At 52.4% G+C, this 10,192-nt stretch overlaps 1 protein-coding gene across 1 annotated transcript; it reads left to right on the forward strand.

The window, feature by feature from the left end:
* Positions 1 to 92: 92 nt before the first annotated feature.
* On the forward strand, positions 93 to 7,332 carry LOC120036911 (RNA-splicing ligase RtcB homolog; the record flags this gene model as incomplete). The annotated part of the gene is made up of 9 exons (XM_038983200.1): positions 93 to 268; positions 503 to 581; positions 687 to 754; positions 980 to 1,079; positions 1,182 to 1,338; positions 1,630 to 1,786; positions 2,869 to 3,028; positions 5,933 to 6,108; positions 7,111 to 7,332. Coding segments are annotated over exons 1-9 (1,212 nt in total), but the record flags the coding sequence as incomplete, so codon positions are not given.
* Between the last annotated feature and the right edge of the window lie 2,860 nt (positions 7,333 to 10,192).

Here is a 10,192-nt window from a genome sequence, read left to right on the forward strand (position 1 = left end):
CATTCAAAAATAAACGCGATTAATTTTAAAACATTTCCAGCTGCGTCATTAATCACAGTTTTCCAAAACGCGTTTTATACGGACGCTTCCGAGGTGCCGTAGTCTGTTGGTTCGGTACAGAATCAGACACTGCTGAAATATAAGAGAAATAAACAGCTAGCAACATAATCATATCATGAGTCGATCGTACAATGACGAGTTACAATATTTGGACAAGATTGACAAGAACTGTTGGCGAATCAAGAAAGGTTTCGTCCCAAATATGCAGGTGATTAGCTAAACTAACTTATATGGAATGAATTAACGTTAGCACATGTCCGTAGTTTGCTAGCTTCAGACGTGGCTTGCTACTATCCAGCTTGACTCTGTTATTGTTGCTCTTGTCTTTTGTATGTAGATAAGGGGTAAGAGCATAGTAGCTAATACATAAGCTAGCTAACTAGCTAACCTAATATGGCGTATGGACTTGACAGCTCATCAAATCCTTCCCATTTCATTCCAGGTGGAAGGAGTGTTTTACGTCAACGAGTCCCTGGAGAAGCTGATGTTTGAGGAGCTGCGTAACGCGTGTAAAGGAGGAGGTAGATGACAACAACACGATGATGCCATGGTAACAGACAAGCCCGCTCCTGTATTGTTTCCCCGTTGATTTGACTGATTTGGTTGTTGTTGTTATTTGTCGTCAGGTTTTGGTGGGTTTCTCCCTGCCATGAAACAGATTGGAAACGTTGCAGCTCTGCCGGGAATAGTCCATGTAAGTAGGGAACCACTGGTCTGGATCAGGCCTTAACACAAGTCAGTGTATCAACGGACATATTGACACTCTGTAATATCTCACAGGGGCTGTTTTCCCCGGACACATATTTAGGCTAGTCGTGGACTACGAAGCACTTTCAATGGAGATTCTCCAATGAGTTTGCTTGTCAGTCCAGGATTACTCTTAACCTGTGTCCCCAAAACCTCTCTCTCTCTCCCTCAGAGGTCCATCGGCCTGCCAGACTGCCACTCGGGGTATGGGTTCGCCATCGGAAACATGGCTGCCTTTGACATGAGCGACCCCAACGCTGTCGTATCCCCAGGTACAGAGGATACACACAGTCCAACAGGCTGGCCTGTCTATCTCTGGTGTGGGTTTTGACATTAACTGGTTGTGTGTGTGTGTGTGTGTGTGTGTGAGCTAGGTGGTGTGGGCTTTGACATTAACTGTGGAGTGCGTCTACTAAGGACCAACCTAGACGAGGGAGACGTCCAGCCTGTCAAGGAGCAGCTGGCTCAGGCCCTGTTTGACCACATCCCTGTCGGAGTCGGCTCCAAGGGAGTCATCCCTATGACCGCCAAGTAAGCAGACACCACTACCCTGCTGTCTGTTACAGGGACCTAGAGGAGGCACTAGAGATGGGAGTGGACTGGTCCCTGAGAGAAGGCTGTCTAGAGACTGATAACCTGGTGTCTGTTACAGGGACCTAGAGGAGGCTCTAGAGATGGGAGTGGACTGGTCCCTGAGAGAAGGCTGTCTAGAGACTGATAACCTGGTGTCTGTTACAGGGACCTAGAGGAGGCACTAGAGATGGGAGTGGACTGGTCCCTGAGAGAAGGCTGTCTAGACTGATAACCTGGTGTCTGTTACAGGGACCTAGAGGAGGCTCTAGAGATGGGAGTGGACTGGTCCCTGAGAGAAGGCTATGCCTGGGCAGAGGATAAGGAACACTGCGAGGAGTATGGCAGGATGCTGCAGGCCGACCCCAACAAGGTCTCCTCCAAGGCCAAGAAGAGAGGCCTGCCTCAGGTAACACCCCTCACTAACTAACCCTGACCCCTGACCCCCAACAAGGTCTCCTCCAAGGCCAAGAAGAGAGGCCTGCCTCAGGTAACACCCCTCACTAACTAACCCTGACCCCCAACAAGGTCTCCTCCAAGGCCAAGAAGAGAGGCCTGCCTCAGGTAACACCCCTCACTAACTAACCCTGACCCCCAACAAGGTCTCCTCCAAGGCCAAGAAGAGAGGCCTGCCTCAGGTAACACCCCTCACTAACTAACCCTGACCCCTGACCCCCAACAAGGTCTCCTCTAAGGCCAAGAAGAGAGGCCTGCCTCAGGTAACACCACTCACTAACTAACCCTGATCCCTGACCCCCAACAAGGTCTCCTCCAAGGCCAAGAAGAGAGGCCTGCCTCAGGTAACACCCCTCACTAACTAACCCTGACCCCTGACCCCCAACAAGGTCTTCTCCAAGGCCAAGAAGAGGCCTGCCTCAGGTAACACCCCTCACTAACTAACCCTGACCCCTGACCCCCAACAAGGTCTCCTCCAAGGCCAAGAAGAGAGGCCTGCCTCAGGTAACACCCCTCACTAACTAACCCTGACCCCTGACCCCCAACAAGGTCTCCTCCAAGGCCAAGAAGAGAGGCCTGACCAGAGGCATGCTATGGTATTGTTCCAGCTGGGTAGTCTGGGGGCAGAGATCTATAATGACTTATTCCATGCTATATGGTATTGTTCCAGCTGGGTACTCTGGGAGCAGGGAACCACTATGCAGAGATCTATAATGACCTATCCTTATTCCACGCTATATGGTATTGTTCCAGCTGGGTAGTCTGGGGGCAGAGATCTATAATGACTTATTCCATGCTATGGTATTGTTCCAGCTGGGTACTCTGGGGGCAGAGATCTATAATGACTTATTCCATGCTATGGTATTGTTCCAGCTGGGTACTCTGGGAGCAGGGAACCACTATGCAGAGATCTATAATGACCTATCCTTATTCCATGCTATGGTATTGTTCCAGCTGGGTACTCTGGGAGCAGGGAACCACTATGCAGAGATCTATAATGACCTATCCTTATTCCATGCTATGGTATTGTTCCAGCTGGGTACTCTGGGAGCAGGGAACCACTATGCAGAGATCCAGGTGGTGGATGAGATCTATAATGACTATGCTGCTAAGAAGATGGGCATCGACCACAAGGGCCAGGTGTGTGTGATGATCCACAGTGGCAGCAGGGGGCTGGGCCACCAGGTGGCTACAGGTAGGACTGCTCTCTCTACCCATGTTGGAAATATGCATTTTTCTGTTGGTTTCATTTTAAAGAATTGTCTGTAACGTGGTCACTTGTCTGCGTTGTCTAACGTGGTCACTTGTCTGCGTTGTCTGTAACGTGGTCACTTGTCTGCGTTGTCTGTAACGTGGTCACTGGTCTGCGTTGTCTGTAACGTGGTCACTGGTCTGCGTTGTCAGTAACGTGGTCACTTGTCTGCGTTGTCTGTAACGTGGTCACTGGTCTGCGTTGTCTGTAACGTGGTCACTGGTCTGCGTTGTCTGTAACGTGGTCACTGGTCTGCGTTGTCTGTAACGTGGTCACTGGTCTGCGTTGTCTGTAACGTGGTCACTGGTCTGCGTTGTCTGTAACGTGGTCACTGGTCTGCGTTGTCTGTAACGTGGTCACTTGCCTGCGTTGTCTGTAACGTGGTCACTTGTCTGCGTTGTCTGTAACGTGGTCACTGGTCTGCGTTGTCTGTAACGTGGTCACTTGTCTGCGTTGTCTGTAACGTGGTCACTGGTCTGCGTTGTCTGTAACGTGGTCACTGGTCTGCGTTGTCTGTAACGTGGTCACTGGTCTGCGTTGTCTGTAACGTGGTCACTTGCCTGCGTTGTCTGTAACGTGGTCACTGGTCTGCGTTGTCTGTAACGTGGTCACTGGTCTGCGTTGTCTGTAACGTGGTCACTTGTCTGCGTTGTCTGTAACGTGGTCACTGGTCTGCGTTGTCTGTAACGTGGTCACTTGCCTGCGTTGTCTGTAACGTGGTCACTTGCCTGCGTTGTCTGTAACGTGGTCACTGGTCTGCGTTGTCTGTAACGTGGTCACTTGTCTGCGTTGTCTGTAACGTGGTCACTGGTCTGCGTTGTCAGTAACGTGGTCACTGGTCTGCGTTGTCTGTAACGTGGTCACTTGTCTGCGTTGTCTGTAACGTGGTCACTGGTCTGCGTTGTCTGTAACGTGGTCACTTGTCTGCGTTGTCTGTAACGTGGTCACTGGTCTGCGTTGTCTGTAACGTGGTCACTGGTCTGCGTTGTCTGTAACGTGGTCACTTGTCTGCGTTGTCTGTAACGTGGTCACTGGTCTGCGTTGTCTGTAACGTGGTCACTTGCCTGCGTTGTCTGTAACGTGGTCACTGGTCTGCGTTGTCTGTAACGTGGTCACTTGTCTGCGTTGTCTGTAACGTGGTCACTGGTCTGCGTTGTCTGTAACGTGGTCACTGGTCTGCGTTGTCTGTAACGTGGTCACTGGTCTGCGTTGTCAGTAACGTGGTCACTGGTCTGCGTTGCTGCACGGTGTATTGCTTCTTATCTTGGTCAGGTTGTTGTTGTAAATTTGTGTTTTTCAACGACTTACCTGGTTAAATAAAGGTAAATATACATTTAGGGGGGAAATTATTGATCCATTTTAGAATAAGGCTGTTACGTTACAGCCTTCTAAAATGGATTAAATCAATACAAATTCTCAATCTACACACTACCCCTTTAGTGAAAACGGCTTATTAGAAATGTTGGCACGTTTATTACAAACAAAAAAACGATACCTTACATAAGTATTCAGACCCTTTGCTATGAGCTCAGGTGCTTCCTGTTTCCATGGCACATCCTTGATGTTTCTACAACTTGGAGTCCACCTGTCATAAATTTAAATTGGACATGATTTGGAAAGGCACACACCTGTCTATTTAAGGTCCCACAGTTGACAGTGCATGTCAGAGCAAAAACCAAGCCATGAGGTTGAAGGAATTGTCCGTAGAGTTCAGAGACAGGATTGTGTCGAGGCACAGATCTGGGGAAGGGTACCAAAACATTTCTGCATTATTGAAGGGCCCCAAGAACACAGTGGCCTCCATCATTCTTAAATGGAAGAAGTTTGGAACCACCAAGACTCTTCCTAGATCTGGCCGCCCGGCCAAACTGAGCAATCTGGCGAGAACGGCCTTGGTCAGGGAGGTGACCAAGAACACGACGGTCACTCTGACAGATCTCCAGAGTTCCTCTGTGGAGATGGGAGAACCTTCCAGAAGGACAACCATCTCTGCAGCACTCCACCAATCAGGCCTTTATGGTAGAGTGGCTGGACGGAAGCCACTCAGTAAAAGGCACATGACAGCCCGCTGGGAGTTTGCCAAAAGGCACCTAAAGACTCTGATGAAACCAAGATTGGCCTGAATGCCAAGCGTCACGTCTGGAGGAAACCTGGCATCATCCCTACGGTGAAGCATGGTGGTGGCAGCATCATGCTGTGGGGGTGTTTTTCAGTGGCAGGGACTGGGAGACTAGTCAGGACCGAGCAAAGTACAGAGATCCTTGATGAAAACCTGCTCAAGACAGACTGGGGGGCAACAGTTCACCTTCCAACAGGACAACGACCCCAAGCACACAGCCAAGACAACGCAGGAGTGGCTTCGGGACAAGTCTCTGAATGTCCTTGAGTGGCCCAGCCAGAGCCCGGACTTGAACCCAATCGAACATCTCAGGAGAGACCTGAAAATAGCTGTGCAGCAACGCTCCCCATCCAACCTGACAGAGTTCGAAAGGATCTGCAGAGAAGAAGTGGGAGAAACTCCCCAAATACAGGTGTGCCAAGCTTGTAGCGTCAAACCCAAGAAGACTTGAGGCTGTAATCGCTGCCAAAGGTGCTCCAACAAAGTACTGAATTAAGGGTCTGAATACTTATGTAAATGTGATATCAGTTTTTTATAAATTAGCAAAAACCTTTTTACTTTGTCATTATGGGGTATTGTGTGCAGATTGAGGGGGGGTGGACAATTTAATCCATTTTAGAATAATGCTGTAACCTAACGGGTCTGAATACTTCCCGAAGCCACTGAAGAAAAACCCTTGAATAATTAGGTGTCCTAACTTTTGACTGGTTCTGTATATTTTCTGGTAGATGCCCTGGTTGCCATGGAGAAGGCGATGAAGCGAGACAAGATCCAGGTGAACGACCGCCAGCTGGCGTGCGCCCGTATCTTTTCAGAGGAGGGACAGGACTACCTGAAAGGAATGGCCGCCGCCGGCAACTATGCCTGGGTCAACCGTTCCTCTATGACCTTCCTCACACGACAGGTAACTGACCCTAACTGACCCTAACTGACCCTAACTGACCTTTCTCACACGACAGGTAACTGACCCTAACTGACCCTAACTGACCTTTCTCACACGACAGGTAACTGACCCTAACTGACCGCCCCTGAGACGGGTAACTGACCCTAACTGACCCTAACTGACCCTAACTAACCGCCCCTGAGACGGGTAACTGACCGCCCCTGAGACGGGTAACTGACCGCCCCTGAGACGGGTAACTGACCGCCCCTGAGACGGGTAACTGACCGCCCCTGAGACGGGTAACTGACCGCCCCTGAGACGGGTAACTGACCGCCCCTGAGTGACACGCGTGACTTCTCCGTGTCTCTGTTTCCCCTCTGCGTGACCTCTCCGTGTCTCTGTGTTTCCCCTCTGCGTGACCTCTCCGTGTCTCTGTGTTTCCCCTCTGCGTGACCTCTCCGTGTCTCTGTGTTTCCCCTCTGCGTGACTTCTCCGTGTCTCTGTGTTTCCCCTCTGCGTGACTTCTCCGTGTCTCTGTGTTTCCCCTCTGCGTGACCTCTCCGTGTCTCTGTGTTTCCCCTCTGCGTGACTTCTCCGTGTCTCTGTGTTTCCCCTCTGCGTGACCTCTCCGTGTCTCTGTGTTTCCCCTCTGCGTGACTTCTCCGTGTCTCTGTGTTTCCCCTCTGCGTGACTTCTCCGTGTCTCTGTGTTTCCCCTCTGCGTGACTTCTCCGTGTCTCTGTGTTTCCCCTCTGCGTGACTTCTCCGTGTCTCTGTGTTTCCCCTCTGCGTGACTTCTCCGTGTCTCTGTGTTTCCCCTCTGCGTGACTTCTCCGTGTCTCTGTGTTTCCCCTCTGCGTGACTTCTCCGTGTCTCTGTGTTTCCCCTCTGCGTGACTTCTCCGTGTCTCTGTGTTTCCCCTCTGCGTGACCTCTCCGTGTCTCTGTGTTTCCCCTCTGCGTGACTTCTCCGTGTCTCTGTGTTTCCCCTCTGCGTGACTTCTCCGTGTCTCTGTCTCCTCCAGGCATTTGCCAAGGTGTTCACCACCACTCCGGATGACCTGGACATGCATGTGATCTATGACGTGTCTCATAACATCGCCAAGGTGGAGGAACACATGGTAGATGGGAAACAGAAGACTCTGCTGCTGCATCGCAAGGGATCCACCCGGGCCTTCCCTCCACACCACCCTCTCATCCCTGTAGACTACCAGGTACACCACCCTCTCATCCCCGTAGACTACCAGGTACCCCCCTCTCATCCCTGTAGACTACCAGGTACACCACCCACCCTCTCATCCCTGTAGACTACCAGGTGCCACCCACCCTCTCATCCCTGTAGACTACCAGGTACACCACCCACCCTCTCATCCCTGTAGACTACCAGGTACCACCCACCCTCTCATCCCTGTAGACTACCAGGTACCCCACCCTCTCATCCCCGTAGACTACCAGGTACCACCCTCTCATCCCTGTAGACTACCAGGTACCACCCACCCTCTGATCCCTGTAGACTACCAGGTGCCACCCACCCTCTCATCCCTGTAGACTACCAGGTGCCACCCACCCTCTCATCTCTGTAGACTACCAGGTACCCCACCCTCTCATCCCTGTAGACTACCAGGTACCACCCTCTCATCCCTGTAGACTACCAGGTACCCCCTCTCATCCCTGTAGACTACCAGGTACCCCCTTCTCATCCCTGTAGACTACCAGGTACCCCCTTCTCATCCCTGTAGACTACCAGGTACCCCCTTCTCATCCCTGTAGACTACCAGGTACCCTCTCATCCCTGTAGACTACCAGGTACCCTCTCATCCCTGTAGACTACCAGGTACCCTCTCATCCCTGTAGACTACCAGGTACCCTCTCATCCCTGTAGACTACCAGGTACCCCCCACCCTCTCATCCCTGTAGACTACCAGGTACCACCCACCCTCTCATCCCTGTAGACTACCAGGTACCACCCACCCTCTCATCCCTGTAGACTACCAGGTACCACCCACCCTCTCATCCCTGTAGACTACCAGGTACCACCCACCCTCTCATCCCTGTAGACTACCAGGTACCACCCACCCTCTCATCCCTGTAGACTACCAGGTACCACCCACCCTCTCATCCCTGTAGACTACCAGGTACCACCCACCCTCTCATCCCTGTAGACTACCAGGTACCACCCACCCTCTCATCCCTGTAGACTACCAGGTACCACACCACCCTCTCATCCCTGTAGACTACCAGGTACCACCCACCACTCTCATCCCTGTAGACTACCAGGTACCCCCTCTCATCCCTGTAGACTACCAGGTACCCCCTCTCATCCCTGTAGACTACCAGGTACACCACCCTCTCATCCCTGTAGACTACCAGGTACCCCACCCTCTCATCCCTGTAGACTACCAGGTACCCCCCCCTCTCATCCCTGTAGACTACCAGGTACCCCCCCCTCTCATCCCTGTAGACTACCAGGTACCACCCACCTCTCATCCCTGTAGACTACCAGGTACCACCCACCCTCTCATCCCTGTAGACTACCAGGTACCCCACCCTCTCATCCCTGTAGACTACCAGGTACACCACCCTCTCATCCCTGTAGACTACCAGGTACACCACCCTCTCATCCCTGTAGACTACCAGGTACCCACCTTCTCATCCCTGTAGACTACCAGGTACCCACCCTCTCATCCCTGTAGACTACCAGGTACACCACCCTCTCATCCCTGTAGACTACCAGGTACACCACCTTCTCATCCCTGTAGACTACCAGGTACCCCCTCTCATCCCTGTAGACTACCAGGTACCACCCTCTCATCCCTGTAGACTACCAGGTACCACCCACCCTCTCATCCCTGTAGACTACCAGGTACCACCCACCCTCTCATCCCTGTAGACTACCAGGTACCACCCACCCTCTCATCCCTGTAGACTACCAGGTACCACCCACCCTCTGATCCTGTAGACTACCATGTACCCCCCTCTCATCCCTGTAGACTACCAGGTACCACCCACCCTCTCATCCCTGTAGACTACCAGGTACCCCACCCTCTCATCCCTGTAGACTACCAGGTACCACCCCTCTCATCCCTGTAGACTACCAGGTACCACCCCTCTTCATCCCTGTAGACTACCAGGTACCACCCCTCTGATCCCTGTAGACTACCAGGTACCCCCCTCTCATCCCTGTAGATTACCAGGTACCACCACCCCCTCTCATCCCTGTAGACTACCAGGTACCCTCTCATCCCTGTAGACTACCAGGTACCACCCACCCTCTCATCCCTGTAGACTACCAGGTACCACCCACCCTCTCATCCCTGTAGACTACCAGGTACCCCCTCTCATCCCTGTAGACTACCAGGTACCCCCTCTCATCCCTGTAGACTACCAGGTACACCACCCTCTCATCCCTGTAGACTACCAGGTACCACCCACCCTCTCATCCCTGTAGACTACCAGGTACCACCCACCCTCTCATCCCTGTAGGACTACCAGGTACCCCCCCCTCTCATCCCTGTAGACTACCAGGTACCACCCACCCTCTCATCCCTGTAGGACTACCAGGTACCACCACCCTCTCAATCCCTGTAGACTACCAGGTACCACCACCCCTCTCATCCCTGTAGACTACCAGGTACACCACCCACCTCTCATTCCCTGTAGACTACCAGGTACCCACCCTCTCATCCCTGTAGACTACCAGGTACCACCCACCCTCTCATCCCTGTAGACTACCAGGTACCACCCACCCTCTCATCCCTGTAGACTACCAGGTACCACCCACCCTCTCATCTCTGTAGACTACCAGGTACCCCACCCTCTCATCCCCGTAGACTACCAGGTACCACCCACCCTCTCATCCCTGTAGACTACCAGGTACACCACCTTCTCATCCCTGTAGACTACCAGGTACCCCCTCATCCCTGTAGACTACCAGGTACCCCCTCTCATCCCTGTAGACTACCAGGTACCCCCTCTCATCCCTGTAGACTACCAGGTACCCCCTCTCATCCCTGTAGACTACCAGGTACCCCCTCTCATCCCTGTAGACTACCAGGTACCACCCACCCTCTCATCCCTGTAGACTACCAGGTACCACCCTCTCATCCC

Source organism: Salvelinus namaycush, unplaced genomic scaffold (genome assembly GCF_016432855.1).
Source record: "Salvelinus namaycush isolate Seneca unplaced genomic scaffold, SaNama_1.0 Scaffold1513, whole genome shotgun sequence".
NCBI classification, from domain to species: domain Eukaryota; kingdom Metazoa; phylum Chordata; class Actinopteri; order Salmoniformes; family Salmonidae; genus Salvelinus; species Salvelinus namaycush.